This window comes from Pseudorca crassidens, chromosome 16, assembly GCF_039906515.1.
Source record: "Pseudorca crassidens isolate mPseCra1 chromosome 16, mPseCra1.hap1, whole genome shotgun sequence".
NCBI lineage: Eukaryota > Metazoa > Chordata > Mammalia > Artiodactyla > Delphinidae > Pseudorca > Pseudorca crassidens.
Window position 1 is genome coordinate 83,633,001 of NC_090311.1, and position 24,282 is coordinate 83,657,282.

At 40.7% G+C, this 24,282-nt stretch overlaps 1 protein-coding gene across 2 annotated transcripts in view; it reads left to right on the forward strand.

Moving 5' to 3' along the window:
* NUP133 (nucleoporin 133) overlaps window positions 1-24,282 on the forward strand; it is a 57,171-nt gene that overhangs the window by 4,197 nt on the left and 28,692 nt on the right. For both annotated transcript variants that reach the window (XM_067711154.1, XM_067711153.1), the window contains exons 3-13: window positions 453-556; window positions 6,881-6,988; window positions 8,682-8,816; window positions 9,436-9,606; window positions 11,191-11,346; window positions 11,660-11,730; window positions 15,186-15,333; window positions 16,793-16,940; window positions 17,798-17,955; window positions 19,363-19,454; window positions 23,691-23,854. In XM_067711154.1, the coding sequence (XP_067567255.1) occupies window positions 453-556; window positions 6,881-6,988; window positions 8,682-8,816; window positions 9,436-9,606; window positions 11,191-11,346; window positions 11,660-11,730; window positions 15,186-15,333; window positions 16,793-16,940; window positions 17,798-17,955; window positions 19,363-19,454; window positions 23,691-23,854 (1,455 nt within the window). The remainder of the gene's footprint in view (window positions 1-452; window positions 557-6,880; window positions 6,989-8,681; window positions 8,817-9,435; window positions 9,607-11,190; window positions 11,347-11,659; window positions 11,731-15,185; window positions 15,334-16,792; window positions 16,941-17,797; window positions 17,956-19,362; window positions 19,455-23,690; window positions 23,855-24,282) is intronic.

Sequence of the window (24,282 nt, forward strand, 5' to 3'; positions counted from 1 at the left end):
TTATCATACTTTCAGAGAGCTCTTATTTGAAAATCTTGTTCTTTTGAAGGAACGTGATTTTTCCTTGAAATATTTTATATATTTAATGAGGTTTATTATTTGTGTTGCTTTATCAAAATTATGAATGTTACTAAATATAATATTATAAAAAGTAAGATATCTGTCTCTAACAAAACTTAAGAAATATTAAACCTAGGCCCAAAATATACTTTTTGCCTTTAGATATATTTCTAAAAGTAGTTGTCAAAGTTAAATGGATCTCTTGTTTCGGATATTAATAACTCTTGAATTATTCAAGAGTATTTTTTGTTGTGAGTTAACCTCGTGTGTGTGTGCTGATTACTTTTTTAGGTGAAGATGGTGCCAATGAAGAAGATTTTGGTGTGAGGAAGTTTTAAGTTTTTCTTATTCATACTTTAAGATTAATTACGTACCTCATTTTTTTTCTTCAGTTGACGATCAGCTGACTGTTCACATAGATGAAGGTGGATGGGCTTGTCTGGTCTGCAAAGAGAAACTCATTATTTGGAAGATTGCTCTGTCACCTATTACCAAGGTAATGGTTCTTTAGAGAGCTGGAAAGAGAGGAGAGGATTCCTGATTGGCTCTGAATTTTTACCCTAAATTTTTAGAGTTGTTGGAGGACCATAATTTGAATCTACTCAAGCATTATAGATTTGCATTTTCACAGCAATATGAAATACTGAGCATATCATTTCAAAAAAGTTTCTCCCCTTATCATGATTTTAAGCAAGATCCATCTTATTTACATTTAATAAAATTAGAGACATGGAAGTTTTTAATGAATGTCATGCTAGTCACTCTGTCTAATGAAGTCTAAGACTAAAAGCCATCCACATAAGCTGATGAACTGAGTTTATTTATTTATTTTTTTTAAGGTTTTCAAAATAACATTTATTTCTTAAAAGTTAACATGTGCATAATAGGACACCAAAGAACACAAGAAGCGAAATACAAAGTCATCCATCATCACAAGCAGTTTACCATTTGATGTGTCCTTCTAGGTCTCGTTTGTGTATTTAAACACAACTAAGCATCCATTTTTATGTAATTAAGATCATACAGTTATGTATCATGCTTTTTCACACATCGTGAATATTTACCATTTCAAAGTCTATGAGTATTTTGATAACCAAAAATACACTACACCAACTCAATCTGGAAGGGAAAAAAATGTAATCCTTTCTTGGCGACAAAAACTTCAGAAAAGACAAAAATGGCAACAGGCCTCTAGATAAAGATATTGGCAGAGTTATGATTAAAATACTACATTCCCTTAACGTTCAATTAAAAATGAGACATAAAGCAACAGAGTACCCAAAGTATAATGCTTTTAAGAGAATTCATTATCTGATCTAAACTATTAAAGTATTAGCAAGGAGGTATATTTCTGCTAAATTACTTAACAATGTATTCCTATAGTACAGCTAAGAGATGCACACACATCAATGGTTATCATCAAAATATAAAAAGGAACACATCCACATACTTCCCTCCCTTTTATACTTCCTTCTGCCCCTCTGCTGCCAACCTAATGAACAAGTCCTGGTGTACATTTCTCAGATGGTTTAACAATTCCATGTCCAAGATGCTACTTTTTTACCAATTATAACAAAGATATTTACAAATTGGTTAATTCGCTAGCTCTACTTTTTATCATACATTGTCACCTCAGGACTCCTAAAAAGCCTAGATGTTGCAAAATAATGAATGAACCTTGTCCATAGTAACCATTGGTACTTTACAAAAATGCACATTTAGACCTATGGTTATAACCTAAAACTGTCTTCTAGATATGGAGATACTAGCTAAGAGCCCTTCCCTTCACCCTTCCTCTTACCCCTCCTCCAGCATATCAGCGACTAAGTACAGGACTATATCTAGCTCCAAGAGGTGGATTAACGTAGACGCTCCCAGAAGACACAGCCCTTCCTAAAAACCAACAAAAGGGCATTTATTAAGGGGTTATTTTACTACCTCTACTTTTAATATACTTTGGGCATTAGGACTTGCTTATTCTTTAATACACAGCAATATTAACTAAAACACACAAATAGAACACTGGTTAGACAATCTGAACTTGTCTAAAGACTCATGGGCACAGATCCCTTCTCTGTACTTCCTTCCCTGTCCGCTCCCGCCTTCCCACTACCCAGTGAATAGTCAGCTCACTCTCCAAGACTCAAGTTTAACAATTTCCACTCCCCCAATACAACCATTCCTATGAATTAACAGAAAACAATACTTAAAAGGTGTTACTTTTAACTCTCTACTTTCAACATATGTTGTGCACTTTTACACATCTAGAAAGATTAGATGTTTCAAATCCAGATTTAAGTTTGTCCACTATTTATACACGTAGTAACACTGAAGAAACTGCACACAAAGGCTATAGTCACAAAGTGTCTCCTAAACAGGAACACTGGCCTAGAAGCTTCCCCTTCTCATCTCTATCAACCCAGTGGACAAGAATAATAAGCATCTGTAATGCTTAGAGGGGATTTTAACAATTTTACTTCCTCCAGTTGTTTTCAGAAGTCTTTCCTATGAATTTTAACACAAAGTGTACACAATGTATTTGTCAGCTATTTTTGTCATACACCGGCAACCTCTTTATCATCTAGGAAGACTAGATGTTGTAAATTTGGACCCTCTGTCCTTTATGTACGCTATGTACACAGCCAAGTAAAACAAAACGCAGAGACACACCAGACAATGGTTAGTCTTGGTATAAAGCCCTTTACACTTTCTTCTTTCTCCCTGAACCAGCACAAATAAAATAATGTGTACTGCTCAGAGAGGTGGTTTGATCATTTTGATCACTCCATTTCTAAAAGACAGTAGTTCATATGAATTTTAACAAAAGGGTATATCTACAGAATATGTTACTTCACTACCTCTACTTCTAACATACTTTGTGCACTTCTAAACATCTAGAAAGACTAGATGTTTCAAATAAGGACTAAAGTTTGTCCACTGTATACACAGTAGTGTTGAATAAACTACACACGTGTAACAATGGTTAGATCTGAAATTGTCTTCTACATAGGAACATTCTAATCTAGAACACTTCATTTCTCCCAGTACCTCCTTTCTGCCATCCATCCAACATTGGGCAAGTACAGGCACAGGTGTCACTTAGATGTGATTTACAATTTCACTTCCAAAGGCCCTTTTCAGAAGACGGCCTTTCAATGAATTTTAACACAAAGTGTACAAAATGTGTTAGTTTACTAACTCTACTTTTGTCATACATTGACAACCTAATATCTAGAGACTAGATATTATAAAATTGGGACCCATTGGTCCAGTATATACAAAATATATACAGTAAAGTTAAATAAAATGCATGTAACATATAGAGCCATGGATAAGTTGAAATGTCCTAGTACCTGCTAGCAAAACATCTTTTGCAATCTTCCCTCCCACCTCCCTAAACCCAATGAACAAGCACAGAGTATACTGTTCAGAGAGGAGGTTTAACAATTCCATTTCCAAAGACAGTATTTCCCATCAGTTTTTAAAAGCTATTTACAAGAAGCATTATTCTACTAAAATTACTTTTAAATACATCAAGCACTTCTAAACATCTAGAAGGAATAGATATTTCATATAAGAACTTACTTGTCCACTATGTACACAGCACTGTTAAATAAAATTGCACACAGGTAACAATGGTTATAATCTGAGGTATCTTCTAAATATGACCATTTTGGCCTGAACCATTTCCTCCCTCACTTCCTTCTCTCCACCACCAATCCCGTGGACAAGTACATGCATATGTAATGCTTAGAGGTGGTTGAACAAATTCATATCCAAAAGTCATTTACAGAAGACAAGCTTTCCTATGAATTTCAATAAAGTATACAAAATGTGCTCATTTTACTACTTTGTCATACACTGGCAACCCCTTTAACATCTAGAGACTAGATGTTGCAAAACTAGGACTCAATTTATCCATTATATACACGATATACACAGCAAAACAAAATGAACATACATAAAATGGTTTTGTCTGAAAATGCCCAGGTATGAACACACTAGCATATTACCTTTTGCAATTCTTTCCCTCCCTCCTCCAAACCACTGAACAAGTATAGAAAATAGTATACTGCTCAGAGAGGTGGTTTAACATTTAACATTCCCAAAGACAGTGCTTCCTGTGAATTTTAGCAAAAAGTTATTTACAAAGTGATATTTTACTACCTCTACATCTAACATACGTTGGGCACTTCTAAACATCTAGATGGACTAGATGTTTCAAATAAGGACTTAATTTGTCCACTATATACAGAGCAGTGCTGAATGAACTGCACACATGTAACAGTTATAATCTGAAACTGTCTTCAAAATACCAGCATTCTAGCCATTCTAAGACCAATCCCCTTCTCTCTCTCCCCCCTCCACCAACCCAGAGGGCTATAATGCTCAAGTTTTCAGAAGACAGTCTTTCCTATAAATTTTAACACAAAATGTATTATTTACTAACTCTATTTTTGTCATACACTGGCAACCTCTTTAACATCTAGAAAGACTAGATGTTGTAAATTAGGACTCATTTGTCCATTATATACACTATATACACAGCAAAGTGAAACAAAATGCGGGAACATAAAAAAGACAATGGTTAATCTTGCCTCACTGTAAACACACTGGCAGAGATCTCTTTGCACTTCCTTCTCCTCCCCCCGACCTTGAACCAGTGCACAAACACACACAGTGCATACTGCGTACTGTTCAAAAAGGTGGTTTGGCCACCCCTCCCCCCAAAACAACATTTCATACGAATTTTAACAAAAAGGTATTTACAAAATGTCTTTTTACTACCTCTACTTTGAACATACATCAGGCACTTTAGAAGATCTGGAAAGACTAGCTATTTCAAAAAAGTACTTACTGTCAGCTACACATACAGTAGTAAGGAGAAAAATGCACACACAAACCAATGGTTCTAATACGCAAACGTCTTCTAACTGACCAGTCTGGCACAGAACCTTCTTTTCTTCCTCCTCAACGTCTTCCATTCCATGTCCTCTAACCCACGGAACAAACGTGGTCCTCTGTGGCTCCTGATGTCGCCTCTAGAGGCGGTCAAACAACTCCATTTCGAAAAGTCATTTCTAGAAGACATTTCTTTTCTACGGTTTTTTTAAAGAAACAAATAGGCATTTACAAGACATGTGACTTTAACTCTATCATACGTCGGCAACCTCTTCACATCTAGAAGGCCTAGATGTAGCGAAAAGTCTTCTTTCGAAAGGTTGGGGGGAAAGTTGAGAGCAGCCTTTTCATATTATATACACAGGCCTTCTATAAACGGCCAGTAAGTCTTCCCAAAGGGTGGCGGGCACTTCCTACTGGCGGCACGTGGTACGTTATTCTACCATTTCTATCTTCCGACATCGAGGTCTTGGTAGAACGACGACCAACCGCCCGATGACCCGATAACGTTCCACCCGTCGTCGACCGGGGCTCCGCTCACCTTCCGGGCCCGTTAAGGCCTTTGTCCGTCGTTGTCCGGACGAGGTGAGGTCTCGTCCAACTGGGGCAGAGAGGTCACCTCAGGTCCTGGATCCGCGCGGGCTCCAAGGCCTAAGGGTGGGTGAGCTGGCGTCCACGTAGAGCCCCCTTCCCGGGCCCTCGAGGCTCTAACGGCCCTCCGCAGCGTTCCAGTGGCCGCCATTCTTCTCGCCCTGCCACGCCCGACGCCCAAAGGCGCCACGTCCTCGGTGGGCTCCCGGAGGCTTCGCCTAACCCCTGCAGTGTGGGGTCAAGAGACGCGGCGGTGGGCGGGATCTGGGCTCCAAGGGTCCGCCGCCATTAGGTCGCGGAGGTGGGGGTGTGGGAGCAGTTCGTTGCTGCTTCCAGGCTTGGGCCCTGCCAGTGGGCGGCTGCGACGAGGGCTCTGGGGCTCGGTAAGACACAGCCTGAGCTTGTCCCGGGGGCCCCCCAGTTCACCTGCCCACCAGAGGCCGGAGGGCCTGGAGGGCCCCGGGCTAGAAGGCCGCGATCCGCTTCTCACCGCGCTCTCTGCCGGAACTCTGAACTGAGTTTCTTAGAAGATAGGAATGTATTTCACTGAATGTACTGAATGATGCATAATAAAATAGGAAAAAATGATACCAGTTTTTATAACGCTAATTTAACTTTCAATTGTCATCTTCTCACACGGGGGTTTTCATTTGTACATCCACTACCGTGCCCTCAGCAGCCTCTTTTTCTTTCCTCTCCAGATCAGGCATACTCTCCTGTACCACTTGTGTTCACTGGGCCATTGTTCCACTGGGACTTGGGCTCCCACTTACCTAAACTCTTCACATCTACTGGCCTCTGTACTGCTGCTACCTAGAAAACCGTGTTTGTAGTTTTAGGAGCATAGGTGAGGGAGAGGGCCTGGGGTGGGCATCCTGAGTTAGCAGAGGAACAATGATACTTGGCTGAGTCTAAGACATGTTTTCTAGGTGACTTGGAATACTAACTCTGTGGTCATGCAGATTTTAAATGTCAACTAAACAAATCAAGATTAGACTGGGAACATTCCATAGGAAGCCTACACACTTCTTTCAACCAATAGACTTTTTGGTCTGGGAAGAGATTGGAGTAGTTTATATTAAGGGTCTGGTCTAGCTGCTACGTTTTCCTGATTCTATATCTCTTAAAATATTTTGTTTTAAAATTACTGAAAATGATGATGAAAGCCTGATCAAAAAGATATGAGAAGAAAGAGTATTTGTAGAATGGTATTTCCAGCAATGAATTAGAATCTAAAATATGCAGAGAAGGGAAATAGTGAAGCCAGATACATATTCAAAAAATTGGATTTGACATGAAAGATTTTTTGTTTGGATTTGTTCTATAGTTATCTGTTTGCAAAGAACTTCAGCTACCACCTACTGATTTCCACTGGAGTGCCAACTTGGTGGCTCTCTCTTACTCTGCTACCTCAGGTGAAGCACATTCTACTCAGGTAGGTGACTTAAATGCTTACTGAAGTACATTTTTTAAAATAAGGGAGTTCTAAAGTTGGAGGAATCATCCAGCCCAGTTCTGAAGCGTAGCTGTAAAGCTACAGGAATCAAGACAGAGAGGCGACGGCAAAGAGATGGACACACAGGGCAGTGGAACAGAATAGAGAGTAGAGATATAGACTCGCTCAAGGATGGCCCTTTGATCTTTGACAAAGGCACAAAAAAATTCAGTGGATCAGGGATGGTCTTCTCAGTAACTGGTGTTGGAATCATTGGCTGTCTTTATGGAAAAAAGAAGCATTCCTCCTAAACCTCATTCTTTATGTAAGGATGAACCCAAAATGGATCATAGATCTAAATGTAAAGTGTAAAACTAAAAACTTTTGGAAGAAAACGGGAAAAAAAATCATCATGACCTGGGATTAGGTGAAGAGTTCTTAGAAATTACCAAAAGCATGATTCATAAAAAAAAAAAGATAAATTGGACTTAATCAAAATTTAAAACTTGGCTCTGCCAAAGGCACTGAAAGAAAATGAAGAGAGAACTACAGACTGGTAGGAAATAGTATATTATATAAATATTATATACGATTTATATATCCAACAAAGGACTTGTGTGTAGAACATAAAATGAACCCTCAAAGCTTAGTAAGAAAACAGACAACCCAATTTAAAATAGGACTTGAATGCTTTACCAAAGAGGATATAAGGATGTCAAATAAGCACACGAAGAGGTGTTCACATCATTAGCCATTAGGAAAATGCAAATAAAACAAGTGAGATACCACTAGACCCCTATTACAGTGGCTGAAATTAAAAGCACTGACACTACCAAGTGCTGGCGAGGATGTGGAGCAACCGGAACCTCATACATTGCTGGTGGGCCTGCTGGTGGTACAGCCACTTGATTTTCACTTCTTATAAAGTTAAAGTACCCTTGCCCTATGACCCAACAATTTCATTCCTGGCTATTTACTTTAGAGAAAGTAATGCTTATGTTCACACAAAAAACAGTACGCTAATGTCATAGCAGCTTTATTTGTGATAGCCAGCGGCAGAAACAATCCGAATGTCCTTTCAACTGATTTATCCATAGGATGGAATACTACTCAGCAGTAGAAAGGTATGAGCTACTGATACATGCAACAACAACCTGGATGAATCTCAAAGACGTCATTCTAAGTGAGATAAAGGTTATATTCAGTGTCAGATATAACCAGAGTCAAAAGGTTATATTCTATATGATTTCATTTGTTTGGCATTCTCAGAAAGACAGAACTATAATGATGGAAACGGTGATTGCCAGGGGTTAGGATAGGGAAGGGTATGACAGTAAAGGGAAAGCGTTAGGGAGTTTTGGGTGCAGATGGAACTGTACTGTATCTTTATCATGGTGGTAGTTATATGAGTCTACACGTGTTTTAAAATTCACAGAACTGTAAAAAGCAAAAGATTTTATGTGGTCTGAACAGAAACCAGAGTATAAAAATTCATAGAACTGTAAAACAAAAGGGGGAAAATGTCAGTTTTACTGTATGATAATTTTTTTAATATGAAAAAAAGGAATTTTTATTTCTGATTTCTGTTAATCAATAGTACATTGCCCTGGTTTCTTTATATCAGTGTCAACAAACTCCCGAGTTGGGCTCCTTCTTTTATTGTGGTTACTGAGTGTTATGGTCTTGTTTTGAGGCTGTTGCTGTCATGGTTGCCACCAGAGAAGGATCCATCCGCTATTGGCCAAGCCTTGCAAGTGAAGACACCTACACAGAGACGTCCGTAGATCTGGGAGGTGATAAGACTTGCAGTTTCCTAACAACAGTGCAGGTATATGATATTCTTTTATATTTATTGGAAAGCTGTGATTTGGCTTGGAAGTGGGATTTAAAAGACTAAAAATATGGGGTTTTGAGCACATCATACAGGCAGGGGGTGGGGGGAATCAAAAAGAGGCAAAAAAAGAATGTCAGGATCTAGGATTTGGACACTTAGACAGAGGGAAGCCCTTCTCATAGGACTCTGCAATATCAGTAGTGCATAGTAGCTGATGTTATTCATTTCTGTCAGAAAGATCTTCATAAAATGATGTAGAAACTCTTAGACAGTAGGAGGAATGGTTTGCTAATATATACTCTGCAGGTTTACTGAAGAAATAAAATCTGATACTTGATTTGTTGAACCTGCATGATGGTGAACCTATCACTTAAAAATCAGAATTAAAAAATACATGCAGTTAAAAAAATTGCAACAAAGTTATTCTGTGTAGAATTAATATTAAGTGAATGGATTCATAAGTAAGTGATTTTAATAAAATAGCACTGTTCTTTTTTATTCTTTTAGATTTGTTTTAAGGTACAGATGATTTCCTTCTGTATCAAAGTGATTTGTGTTAATTTTCTTTTCTTAGTCTTAACTGCTTAACTAATTTTGCTATGTTTGTTCACAGGGAGGAAGTTTTATTTTATCCTCATCGGGAGGCCAGCTGATTCGCCTGATACCCGAAAGTGTAGGAAAAATTCATCAGCATATCCTGCCTCAAGGGCAAGGTGTGCTTTCGGGAATTGGTCGGAAGGTTTCTTCTCTTTTGGGAATTTTATCTTCTAGCAGTGATCTCATAGTAAGTTGATAAAATAACTTTGTTTTACAAGCTTCTCTTAGTGAAATCAATAAGTTGGCAGTTCCCTATGAAGTTGGTATTGCCTCTGTATGAACTGTGGTGTACATGAGCTGAAAGCTTTGATCTTTTAGTGAAGCATTTTTATTATGATGGTCAAATGAGTTCATACCCTGTAACGTTAATATTCTTAAGTCACACAGATTATCTTATAAGTAAATTCTTTGAACTAAAACTATGATGTAAAATTATAAACGTGTTTAAGGATTAATTTTGCTTTCTAGACATAACCAAAAGTGTGTTCTCTACCCCCATGACTCCAGCTATCTGTGTGGATGACTCAAACCTCTGTCTGCTGGGCTTCTGCCTTAGTCTCTGGAATAGTGAAGGGAGGCTGATGGGAACTAACGTGTGGGGGGCATCTGCTCTCTGCTAGGTGCTCCATGTTTGTTACCTCCTGTAATTATTAGATGACCTGTAACGTAGAGAGCTTCATTTCCAATTTGTAGATGAGGAACTGGCCTCAGTGAGGCTAAATTGCCCAAGGTTACAGAACCACTCAGCGGTAGATTCATACCCAAGTCTGTTTGAATTGAGAGCACACCTTTTTTTTAAACTATGCTGTTCCCTCTAACTTCAGGTTGCTATTATTATCTGCTTCCTTAACTGGCCTTTGAACCTAAAACGTAACATGTCTGGAAGCAAATTGCTGATATTCTCTTCTCTCCTGTTGACTTACAAAACTCATTTCTCTTTTGACCTATTTCTAATGGCACTGTCACTTTTTTCAGAGACCCAGGTATAAAACCCTGGTGCGTGTGTGTGTGAGTGTGTGTGTGTGTGTCTGTGTGTCTCTCTCTCCTTACCAGGTTCTATAGGTTTGGCTTCTTTCATGTCTCACTGCCATCCCCATCTTCCTGCTTCCATTGTAAGGCCCTAATATGCACTTTTGGTTAATTTCCCCTAATTCTTGGTGCCAGTCCGCTTTACTCACTGTTGGCCCCTCCGGTCCCATTAGTGACTAGAGTCATGGTGATAGGAGAAGTGGAGACAATTAGGGTTTTCACTCAACAGTCCTGTATACCCAACTTAAAAAACACATCTGTTCAGAAGCAAGAAAGACGAGGTTAACATACCCACGTGGAACTACACACAGCCCTACCAGATTCCTTCTCCTGTAACACAGCTCTTGTGCTCACAAGCCATTGAGACTATCTCCCTTGCTTATTAGGTTTACAGGCTCACATTTAAGACTGTGCTGTGTGTGAACCTTATTTTTGCTTCTTTCCTGGTTGTAATCCGCATCCCAATTAAGCAGGACTGTGTCTTGTTCTCTGAAGATCCTGTGACTTTCCCACCTCCCGACTCTGCTCTTCCTGGGCCTTCTGCCTTTATATTTGTGCCTGTGGAAACCCTCCTTACTCAAGGTCTGTTTCAGGATCACTCCTTCCTTCGAGTCCTAAATGAAGAATTCTGCTAGGATTACTATCAAATAGTTATAAAATGTACTAATTTTGAATTTCAGAAAAATAGTTCATTAACATTAGAACGTAATAATCTATAAACTTTTTTCTCCTCTCCATATAGCTTTCAAGTGTCCTTTGGGATAGAGAGCGATCAAGCTTTTATAGCTTGACAAGTTCAAACATCGGTAAATGGGAATTAGATGATTCTTCAGAAAAACAAGCACATAGTTGGGATGTAAATAGAGTCCTGAAGGAAAACATTATTGATGCTATCTGGGTAAGGAACAGTAACATTCATCTCTATAATTTTCATTTATGTGAGACTGCTAGTTCCTTTAGTTGTTGTATTTATTAGAACATATTTCAGTGTAATACACAAAGTTTTAGCCATCAGATAAGCTGAAATGGAGTAGTCAATCTTTAGAAGTATTGGAAAGCACTGATTTACTTAACTTTTTAAATGCATACATTCATTCAATAAATGTTTGACTTACTGTGGATGAGGCACTTTAGTAGGTGGTGGGGATATAAAGGTGAAAAGAAACGATTCCTAAACTCAAGGAGCTTACGTTATTGATATTTTCATGTAGGGATCTGAAAGTAACTATGAAGCTATTAAAGAAGGGGTCAACATTCGGTATTTGGATTTGAAGCAAAACTGGTAAGCAATTAATTTGTCATGAAGAACATAGGAGTTGTTTGGAAAAACAAACTGATGTTTGTTATAAAATGATGAGCAGTCTTGCTATCTGTTTTTTGAATGCCTCTAATGCTAATCTTATACTATTATGTCTTAACTAAATCGTTTTGTGTTGTCTAGCGATGCTAATTCATTTGAGAAATATAGGCAGTTGTCAGCCTTCCACTGTGTGTTCCATTAGCTGTCTGCCCTCAGTAGGGATCCGTCTGTTCTGCTGTCACAGCCGGAGCCTCTAAGAGCTGCCTACCCCGCTGCTGGGGGTGCTCCATGCTGTCATTTTTCCCGACTCAGTGGAGATGCCAGGCGCTCTTCTCCAGCCCTTTTTCTGTTGCTGAAGAAGCTTTAGCCTGTGTTTGTCGCTGTATTGAATAAAGGAAGGATGGGTGAGGTTTTGTCATGGTGGTACAAGTTAGAATTCAGTCATGGTTTATACTCAGAGTGAATTTCCTCTTAGAAATGGTGCTCTAAATGGTGCTTAAGATCCCAGGTTAGTCTGATAAAGCTACTTAATCCCATGTTATTGTTTAGCTTTAATACCAGAGGCCATATGGAACTTAAAAATCATTTGTAATACGGCTTCTGTGGCAGAGCTCATAATGAGTGCAAATACATGACTTGTAATTTTTCAAAACGCAACTTACCAGAAGTTAAGGAGTATTTTTATGTGTTCTAGAGTAATTTAGTTTAGTAGAACAAATTCTACTTGTTTCTTGGCTTGAAGTTGTGCTGTTTAATTTTTCTCTCTTGGGCTATTGGGACTATCAGGACCCTTTATAGTTTCTGAAAACCACATATGTAAACTATCAAAGAAGTAAAAATAATAGTATATATTTAATTTCCCAAAACAGTTGCATTAGATACAGTGTATCTTGTTTTCATTTAGCTTTACCAGACCTTCATAAATTTAGAACTGCTGCCAGGACACAGCCCACTGTGGGTGTAGGATGCGGGGATGCAGACGTTTCCTCATGTGTAGTTTTCAGAACGGAGACACGGGTTGAGAACAGAGAAACCTGCTTAGGACTGGCTGTGCCGAGGCAGACCAGACCCTGGGCGCCTCCCCCGGTGCTGTCATGCTAACGCAGCTCGATTCTCGTGAGGCCTGTGAGATGCAGCTCTCACCCTCCTTCTGGGCCCCTCCCCACCATAGCTCCAAATGATGCGGTCATCGCTCTTTTGAATACTCTTGTTCTGGTGATCCGTTCACCGCGTCTGGGTGGGCCTCTTCTGTTTAAGGAGCATGTGTGTCTCCCTGATGCTTATTGCTCCTCCTCGGTCGATTGCTCCTTTTGGCCAGAGCTGCAACCTCGGCTCCTGTTTGCAGTGAACAGCCTCATGAGTTCTTTTACCAGACGATTACTGACGCAAAGCTCAGGTAGCTTCATTCTGGATTTTTTGAAATCATAAACGTATTGCCCTGTATATACTCGCATAAAAATTTGTCAATTAAAAAAAAATTCTGTTTATTTATTTATTTATTTTGGCTGCACCGGGTCTTGGTTACAGCACATGGGACCTTCATTGAGGCATGTGGATCTTCTGTTGCGGCACATGTGCTTCTCTCTAGTTGTAGCACACGGGTTTTCTCTTCTCTAGTTGTGACGCACAGGCTCCAGAGTGTGTGGGCTCTGTAGTTTGTGGCATGCAGGCTCTCTAGCTGAGGTACGTGAGCTCAGTAGTTGTGGCGTGTGGGCTTAGCTGCCCCGCGGCATGTGGGATCTTAGTTCCCCAACCAGGGATCGAACCTGCGTCCCCTGCATTGGAAGGCGGATTCTTTACCACTGGACCACCAGCGAAGTCCCTGTCAAATTTTTACTGATTTGCAGAATTGGTTATCTTCCTATCATCTTTACTACCTAAAATACCTTCATGTTTTTTTAATCAGGAAGATTTTTTTTTATAAAGATGTCAAATGAAACTGGTCCAAGCACCACTCCCTGAGGAATCCTCTGTTAGCTGTGTCTCTGGGCCTCAGGGGGCACCCATTACCCCACAGCGGTCCAGTCTTTGGAGTGACTTCAGTGTCGAGCCTCATCTGGACGTGGCCGTCTCTCCCTCCCTGCCTGGTGCGGAGGGCAAGAGACTGCATTCTCTGCGGCCTCAGTCGCTTCCTTCTTACGTGTCATCAGTAGCTCTTTAGGTCACTGCCAGTATGTTTGGATGTGGGCCAGTGTCCTTGAATTCTTCCCGGGAATTCAGGTAGAAGTGATAAGGGCTGGGGAGCTGGAGGAAGAGAACAGTGGAGAAGGGAAATGAGAGCCGCGTTAGGACTGCTTGGTTTGAAGTGCATGTTGTCCAGCCACTAGCTCGGTTTATTATTTTTAGTTGTCAGTAGAGGGTGCTTGCCACCCTGTTAATATTTCTGAGACTTGAACCGAGAGTTGCTAAAAATGCTACTAAATGTTTTAGAAGGGTTGAGATTAGAGACCATTTAATTGGTTGGGGGCAACAACTTTGATAGACTTAAGAGGACCATATACACTTTAAGATGGAAAAAGGTTTGTTTTTCACATATACAGCAGCTTGAATATACAGCAGCAGTTCTATGATTGGTTATTAAAATTAAAAACAACATGTTTTTCCTCTGTACAAAAGTAAGCTTTAAAGAACAGATCAGATCAGGGGTTGGCAACCTTTCCTGTGAAGGTTCCAAAACTTTTATATTTTCAGGCTTTGGGGACCATGTGGTCTTCACTGCAGCTCTTTTACTCTATCAGTGGTAGCATTAAAGCATCCATAGACAACACATAACAAGTGGCGTGGCTGCATGGCAGGAAAGCTTCATTTACAAAGCCTCAACCTGGGCTCAGTTTAGTCTGAGAGCTGCACTTTGCCAATCCCTGTAATTGATGATTTGTTGGTCTTTTTAAGTCAGATTTGTTGAGTTATATTTTACATATAGAAAATACCTTGCACCCTTTTTAATGTATAATTTGGTGAGTTTTGACAAGCGCGTAGTCATTTAACTAGAACCGCAATCAAGATACAGAACAGTTCTATCGCTCCAAAATTTCCTTGGTACTCTTTTGTCAACCCCTCTCTCCACCTGCGGCTCCTGGCAACCATTGATGTATTTTCTGTCCTTATAGTATAAATGGAATCATAGGGTATAAAGCCTTTTGAGTGTGGCTTCTTTCACTTAGCATAATGCATTTGATATTTATTCAGTGGTTTCTTCCTTTTTACTGCTGAGTAGTAGTTCATTGTATAGATTTACCAGGATTTGTTTATCTATTCAGCAGTTGAAGGATGTTGGGTTGTTTCCAGTTTTAGGCAATCATGAGTAAAGCCACTATAAGGTCCCAGTCTCTAGGACTGGGCTTGCTAGGTCATACGGGAAATGCGTGTTTAACTCTTCAAGACATTGACGGACTGTTTTCCCAAGAGACAATAGATCTTTCTTTCTCACTAATTAGCGATGGTCTCCTGATTTTGTCAGCGGCATGGCACCTGGCAGACAAGCCCTGTCTCGTCTATTACTCGCTGGTAACAGTAGAAGATAACGGCTACCAAATGTCAGATGCAGTGACTGTGGAAGTCACTCAGTATAACCCACCTTTTCAGGTAAGGTTTCCATCTGTAAGTTAAAGTACAAAGTGACAGTAACATGCTGAGTTCTTTTCCTAACCATTGCAGGGTCAGATTCTTTGAGAAATTCATCTGCAGAGCTTGGAAGTACATTTTATTTTATTTTATTTAAATCTCTTTATTGCTTTATTGTTATTATTTTTGGCAGCTTGCGGGATTTTAGTTCCCTGACCAGAGATTGAACTTGGGCCCTTGGCAGAGAAAGTGCAGAGTCCTAACCACTGAACTGCCAAGGAGTTCCTGGAAATACATTTTAAATAGCTAGTTTTTAGACATTGCATTCTGTTTGCCATCTCATACTCAGTCCTTTGTTCAGCCTTAGCTAAAGAGAAGTGAGAGTGGGAGCCCCTCACAGCGAGGAGTGTGCCTCTCCTGCCGTAGCTCTGTGAAGGGGTCTTCATTTCAGTATCGCTGAGAAGGAAAACATTGATGATGAACTGCAGAGTGAAAAATAAGGAAGAAACCTGACATGAACTGGGCTTTGGTTTTGAGCCCTATATACTATAGAAAAATCCCATTTTTCCTCAAAGTAGGATTATATTTGTAGGTAACCACATTCTATACTTGTCAAATTTCATGTGAACGATTAAAAGGCAAGCTCTCTAATTTTAAGCTTCTTAATAGCAATTGAACATTGTTGAATAAGTATGATGTTTTTGAGGAAAGGCCTTAACTGCTGTAAATTCATTTCATTTAATCTTGTATAGTATCTAATTCTGTTGAACTCTCACTCTTAATATGATTTGTGTAGCTGAGTGCCCTAAGGAAATCTTTTAGTTTGGTCTTTTATTTCAAACAGAAATAAACCTTATGTGTTCTGATTATACAAGAAAAATATGCTCAGTGTTAAAATTTTTCAGACAGTGGGAAAGGGTATAAAGAAGACAATTTGAGAATAAAAAAAATTCCATGTTTATGTTATGTTTGTAAAATTCTTTTAATAAACGGAATATCCTTTTTAGCTTTCGCTAATTTTATGATTTAATTAGGTCTTATTTCTATTTTTAATTTCATATATGATCAAATTAACTCAGTTTTCTTGTGCTTGATATCTGGACAGTGAAGAAAAAGACAATATTTATCAGGGGTCGTTTATAAATAAATTTGTCGATTCTAAAATAAATAATGAACTAATCCTTTTATTTTCTTCCTCACATTTGTTACAGGCGGTTAGTTAAAATCTTATCACCATGGAAACGTTTTCAAACTTTGCTAATTATTTGCAACTCAGCAAATGGTCTCTCTAATTGATGTTTATAAACTTATTGTCATGTTTTGTAAATCATCTGATGGATAGTGTTTAGGTTTTCACAAGGATAATCAACAAATTATTTTATCATTTTTATGAGCGTACAAAAGTGTGAATTACAAAATCATACAAACAAGTATTTTTGTTTCAATTGTGATTAAATGTAATCTTAAATTTAATTTTCAGTCTGAAGACTTGATTATGTGTCAGTTGATGGTCCCAAACTTTTCAAACCAGACTGCCTATCTGTATACTGAAAGTGCTGTCTACGTGTGCTCCACAGGAACTGGGAAGTTTTCTCTTCCTCGGGAGAAAATCGTCTTCAACACACAAGGTAGGGTAGTGGTTTTAGAAAACAGGATTAGGGAACTCGTTAGTCATTCTGAGCAGTTTTTGTTCTCTTTCCATAAACTTTGCTTCAAGCATGATGCCTGTGACATTCAATACCACGCCTACAGTAGCTGAAAAACTGGAAGGGTGGTAGAGTTCCCAAACTGATACATTTATGGGCAAAAAATAGTAACGTTTTTCCCAGAAGAGGCCAAGAAGAAAAGAACTGATGCTAACAGAAGTAATTGCTTGTTCCTGATCAGTAAGAGTGACTTATTCTGAGCTGATGTTCTTTAAATGTTTGTCCAGACCCCTGGGTAAGAAGAATCCCAGGTGCTGGACTCATGCAAGGGGGCTGGAATTGGGGGGGAGGTGTGGGTGATGGGGGGAGCCAGCCAGCAGTGAAAAACACCAAGCAGACAGTCTCATCAGGGTCTTAAGGGGCAAAGGGCAAAATCCATGTGAGGCAGCAGGATGGAACCTCAATTCTCTAGTCCCAGCACCAGAGCCTTGACTCTGGTGAGTGGTGAGTGGGATGCTGTTAAGACTACAAGAGAGCTTAAACCTTTTCCTTCCGCACTGGCTTACTCAGTAAGTCAAGGTAGGGTTGGCAAGCTGTACTCTGAGTCTTGCAGAAGGGATGATTTTCTCGTTTGGTGCTCTGTACCCACTACTCTTGCAAGGCACAGTGAAGGACACAGCCTACCACTCCAGATAGCGGGGAGCCTTGACTTTTGATGCGGGATTACAGAGTAGGAGTAACACGGCAAAGGATATCACCAGGATTTTCTGCTGGGAGGTGGATTTAGGAAAGTACTTTTTGGTTATGTCTATCTGATCGTGTACTTTTCTTTCTCTTAGGAGATAGTATTTTAGGAGCTGGTTCCTGTGGGGGCGTTCCTATCCTTTTTTCTAGAAACAGTGGATTGGTGTCTATTACTTCAAGGGAAAATGTGTCCGTATTGGCAGAAGACCTTGAAGATTCCCTGGCATCTTCAGTTGCTGGACCAGGCAATGAGGTAACGTGGTTCCATAAGATTTTTTTTTTTTTAAGTATAGTTGATTTAAAGTGTAGCTGATTTGCGAAGGATTTAACGATTTTTATCAGGGTGTTTCCCACAAATGTTTAAAAGTCAGACCCTTTTAAAAGAGTTGTGATGAAGACATTAGTTCTTTTATCTCTCTCATCTCTTTTGTCCTCTTATTCAGAAGCGACTACTTGTAAGTCCTTCAGCTGTTTTTTTTTGGTGTTTGCCTCCACATTTCTAAGTAATATGCGTGTATTGCTGTCTCTCATTCACTAATTCTCGTCGTCTGTAGATCTCCTGTTGGAGGATGAGGACTTGGGTAACCTACATTCCTCTCTGCGTTTATCACCCCAGTGTACATTTTTTCCATTATAAGGGCTATGTGAATGTTGTTTATAGTCCAGAGTGAAGCAGTGTGCTGATTACATTTCCTTTAGTGTACAACTTTGTGCGATTCTTGGAGTGGACTAATTTCATATTTGCTTACTTTTCTTTGATATATGGCTTAATCTTCCCACACCCTCCAGCAGCTGCGTAGGCGCCTTTCCGTAAAGCTTTGCCCAGGGTCACGTCTCTAGAGAAGCCCCTTGCCTGCTATCTGCCTGGAACTTCCCTATTTCTTGGCCTCAGGGCCTGTCCCCGCACTGCACGGGTTTGCCTGGCCTCCTCCCTGCTCTGTCACTTGCTGCTCCTCCCTTCTGGTTTCCATCTTTGTGTGTTGCAGTTGGAACCGCAGATGTGTGGTGGTTGTGTTTCTTTTTCTTCTGGGATGATTTTTGAGGGGAGAGTGGGGGAAAAAAACATCATTTTTTTTTCCTGTCATCTTGAATTCTGAAATACCCTGATCCGTAAAAAAGATTTTTATCATTCTTTTACAGGAGGCTAAAAATTAACACTGTTTGGGGTAATTTCCATTTGAATAGTATGTAAAATATATAGACTGTGTAATTCAAAATGAAAATGATTTGATACAGGTTCAACAGAAAGTAACTTTTTTTTTTTTACGTTTTTTCTTTTGTAATCATGTGGTTTTCATAATACTGCTGTATGTTAAGATTGAAATCAACCATTATGCTTAGAAATACACTTTGTGATGAGTTGTATAAGGGTAAGCCTATAAGAAGGTTGTGTTGTGATGAAATCTGCAAATGATTTTACTCCCAATATAATTCCTGAATTATATATACATTTTCTATAGGACTTTAGTTGATCATTTGGTGTGTTTTATCTTGTTTCAATAAATGTCTTAAGTATCAATATATAAACCGTTGGTATAGAGAGTACGGCAAACAGCTGTGTGTCTGTACTGTTGCTCTCATAGGTGGGTCCAGTGTTTAGTCCAATAACTAAGAATATTCTTATACCTTCACCTCTAAATTATAGTTTGTTATTTTACAGAGTGTGGTTTTTGACACCTCTACCAAGAATGAAACTATTGCCCGGGAAGATAAAACCAAATTGCTAAAAGCTGCTTTTCTGCAATACTGCAGGTATGACAAGTCTTTAAAATTACTGCCCTTTTGATGTTTGAGGACACATGTTACTGACATATGCTGCTTATTTGTTGACTAGTGGGAACGAGTTGGAGGAGTGAAGCCATCCAGGAGAAGATGTTTTTCTGAGCTTTAGCACTTTAACAAACTCTTGTTCTGAACTTGGTAGCCGCGGGAGGGTTCCAGCTAGGCTGGGAGAGACCTGGTGTAACACAGCCTCTCCACTCGATGGAAACAATGTCCCACTAGAAATGGTGGTCATGAAGGCAGCTTGCAGGCATGCTTTATGTATAATGTGAAGGCAGTGAAGTTGCATACAAAGGGTTATCATCGCTGTTGTAAAGGAATTAGTCTTGGCCTGTTGGTTGAGTTCTGCTGTGTAGAAATCACCACAGAACTCAGTGGCTTATTTAATACAGCTTCTGGCCCTGCGTCTGGCTGTTTGGGGCTGTGCTGGGGTGGCAGTTTTCCTGGTCCTGCCTGGGCTCGCGCATGGTCTGTGGTCAGCAGCCAGCTGTCTGGTTACACTTGCTCCCATCTGGGGACCCTGGCTGGTCAGCTCTGTCTGCCTCATGTGGCATCTCTTCCTCTAGCAGGCTACCCTGGCCTGCTCACAAACCTCAGGGCTCTGGAAGTGGAAGAGAGGAAGCCTCGCTGGACAAGTGCTCTTTGGGTTTCTGCTTGGTCACATTTGCTAATATCCCATTGGCCCCAGCGAGTCCCGGGGTGAGGCCCCGTGGAAGGCTGCTCGCAGGAGGGTGTGCGCGGGGTGGAGGAAACAACTGCACTCGCTCTGTCGCACTTGCTGACCCTATACAGTCATTTCAGTTTGTCCTGCACACACATTCTGCACGTTCTGTATCTGGTACCTTCCATTTATATTGGAATGAATACTCGGGAAAATTGTGATCCAGCCCTTGCTCTGTCCCGATTAACTGTGTGAGACTTTGGACAGATTGCTTAATGTCTCTGGAATTGGGGTTTAGCAGATTTTTGTTTTGAAGAAATAGTCAGACTTTACCGCCTCCATTTTTGCCGCGCTCAGCTCACGGTCCCGTAATTCCACTCCTAGTGGCGTCTGGTGCGTGGAGGCTCCCTCTCACAGAAGGGACACACTTGAGACTTTGCAGTGCATTCACAGTTTGAAAATTCTGTGCCATCGTACTGATGGTCTACTGAGCTTAATTTCCTGTCCAGAAGAGGGCACCAGTGTTTTGTTTCTGTTTTTAAATAGTATTCTTTTAGTCTTGTTCTGTTGCATGGTGTTCAGTCTGACTGCCAAGATTTGGATTAATACTCTGATTTTATCTTGTATAAATTTATCCTTTAATTAACAGTTCTGTCAGACTTGTGGCATCTCAACATTTAAATGGTAATGGAGTCACTGTACTAGTTTCCTGTGCCTGCTGTAGTGAATTGCCACAAACTGGGTGGCTTAAAACAATAGAAATTTATTCTGTCACAGTTCTAGAGGCCAGACGTCCAAGAGAACGGTGGCAGCAGGGCCGTGTACCCTCTGAAGGCTCTGGGGAAGGGTCTTCGCTAGCCTCTCCCTTAGCTCCTGGTGATTGCGGGCAGTTGTTGGCTTTCCTTGGCCACATATGCATCCCTCCAGCTGTCTGTATTGGCATATGGCCTTCTTCCCTGTGCATCTGTCTTCACGTGTCCTGATGATGACACCAGTCATTGGGTTTAGGGCCCACCCTAATCCAGTATGACCTCAGCATGAACTTAGCTGATCGTATCTTCGAAAACCTTATGTCCAAATAAGATCACGTGCTGAGGTTCTGGGTGGACTTGGATTTGGGGGAACACTATTCAACCCAGTATAGTCATTTCTAAATGTTTTACTGGGGAAGATGATTAAGTACGAAAAGGGGTCCCTGACCTCAAGTGCTCAGAACGTAGTAACCTTAGGACTGGTGTTATTGGGCTTCTGACACAACTGTGTTATCCTGTTTAGCATAAAGTACCATGAGGTTAACAAGAAGTCATTTCTGGGGTGGTGTCAGCCAATGGTCTAAAAAAATTAGCCTCTTCACAAATGGGATCATGGAACCTTTAAAGCAGCATTTCTCAGCCTTCTCACTACTGACATTTGAGGCCAGATGGTCTTTGTTGTGGGGCCGTCCTGTGCACTGTAGGGCGTTTAGCAGCATCTCTGGCCTCTTCCCGTTTGATGCCAGTAGCATCCTTCCCCCCAAACCGTGACAACCAGAATTATTTTCAGGGGGTCAAAGCTGGTGGATAGAACTCTAAACTATTATCCATTCAGTTTTTTGCTAAGGTAATATTACTATTTTTATAGCATGGTTTCTTTGAAATTAATTTTTATATTATTTTGATTTTACTTAATATAAATATAAAATCTTTCGTTCGTGAGAGTTTTAAGAAACTTAGTCTTTTGATTAAAATAGTTCATTATTGAGTGATCATGCTGTGGTCCACTTTGTATTCCCATGACCTCTAGCATAACTAGGTTTCCGGCTTCAACCTTGCCTTTAACACTTCGCGGCAGTTTTTCTGTGTTTCTCTGGTCAGCTCTGTCTCCTCTTCTGCAGAGACCATTTCAACCCTTTCCTCGCCTCGCTACCTTCCCATTTCTCTGCCCCTTTCCCCCCCAAGCAGCTGACTCAGGCTCCTGTTGCACAGAGATAGTAGAAGCCATCAGAGGACAACTCCCTGTACTTAGCGCCCACAAACTTACCTGCATCCCGGCTCCTCTTCCCTTTCCCTCCCTGGGGAGTAGGAAGAGGTGTTCTTCTTCCTAAGGCCAGTCTCTCTGTTCTGAGTGCCATTGTGTCCTGTTTCCCTTGAGACTGTACTCTCTCAGTTACTCCCCTTCTACATCTTTAACCTTGTGCTGGCCTCTTCTCATCAGCTGTTAATCATATTTAATCTGCCATTTTTAAAAAAGACCAGTCTTTGATTTGTTGTCCCCCTTTGAGCTAGCACCTCTTCTGTTTGTTCCTGTTTACAGCTAAACTGCCTGAGACGTCGCCTCCAGTTGTTATCGTCTTCCATATTTTTCTCTTTCTACTCCCTGTGCCATCTTTCCTCCTTCCTTGGCTTCATTTGCTGAAGAAGCACAGCCCTACCTTGCTCTGGGCCATTACATACAAATGAAGAATGTTCAGAAGCAGTTGTGTGTTCCACAGGAACCTAGTTGTAACACATGTGAAACTGTGCTTGTCTTCTCCAGAGCTTATTCTTTCTTTCCTAGCCCCTGTTCCAGTGGCAGGTCCTAGCAGCCACAGTCAGTTGTTCAGTCATCCTTACGCATCAGACCCAGCCGATGGCCAGAATTTCCCTCCTGTGTCTCTTTCTCAAAGCTGTCTGCCTGTCTCCTTCGCTGCTGCAGCTGCTGCTGATGGAAACTCCCGTCCTCTCTTGCCTGGATAGATTTCTGCAGTAACTTCCTCACTGGATTTTTCTCCCTCCTGTCTGATCCCTCATCTCCATAGCGTAGTTAGAATGATCTTTTAAAAATAGAACAGATCGCGACATTTCCTTCTAAGCTCAAACTCTGTCACGTGCTTTACGAGACCTTCTGTGCTCTGTCCTTTGCTTCTAAGAGGTCTGCCTTGGACCCTTCTTCCCTCTCTCCTCACTGGGTGATCTTCTCTCCCCCAGGGCTTCCGTTCTCTGCTGGGATGCAGGCGTACTTCTTAGAGGTGTGCCTTGTGCTCTCTCTGCTGCTGTGTGCCCCTCCCACACTCACCCCCACCCCCCTGCACCTCTTCCTCCAGGAAGTGTTCCCTGCCCGTCGGGGGTTTTGGTTTTCCCTCTGTGTGCTATGTGGCCTCTGTTCTTTCCCTGTCTAGTGTGTGTGTGTAACTGCTTCTTTAATTATCTGACTCCTCATGCCACTGTATACTTTGTGAAGTCTTAGGACTGTGTTCTGATGTTTCGTTTATTGTTCTGTCTCCAGAGCCTGCATATTATCAGTGTTCAACACATATTTGTTGAATTAATGAATGCATAATTGTCTCCCTTTTAAATAAATGTTATTAGAAGTAATAAACTTTGGGCTAACATATGGGACTTTTAATTTCACAATTAACTTCATGATGAGTTTAATACTTCTACTTTTTTAAAAAATTTTTATTGGGGTATAATTGCTTTACAATGGTGTGTTAGTTTCTGCTTTGTAACAAAGTGAATCAGCTATACATATACATATATCCCCATATCTCCTAATACTTTTACTTTTGTTTTCTGATTTTATTTCAGAAAAGATTTAGGTCATGCTCAAATGATAGTTGATGAGCTGTTTTCCTCTCACTCTGATTCGGATTCCAATTGTGAACTAGACAGAGCTGTTACCCAAATCAGCGTGGACCTGGTGGACGACTACCCTGCTTCTGATCCACGGTGGGCTGAGTCTGTCCCCGAGGGTAAGAGCATCCTAATTTTAATGTTATGGAGAAGAACATTCTGGTTCTTTTGTTCAAGCGTTTCTTAGTGCATATTTTTTATTTTCTGAAACAATTTAATATTAATTCAGTATTTTATAAAAGTTGTAACTTTCCTTATAGTAGATTTTTTTTTTTTTTTTGCGGTACGCGGGCCTCTCACTGTTATGGCCTCACCTGTTGTGGAGCACAGGCTCCGGACGCGCAGGCTCAGCGGCCATGGCTCACGGGCCCAGCTGCTCCGCGGCATATGGGATCTTCCCGGACAGGGGCACGAACCCATGTCCCCTGCATCAGCAGGTGGACTCTCAACCACTGCGCCACCAGGGAAGCCCATAGTAGATTCTTAAAAGCGCTCAGAACAGGGAGCTCCTGGATGGTCTTAGTGGTTAGGATTCGGAACTTTCACT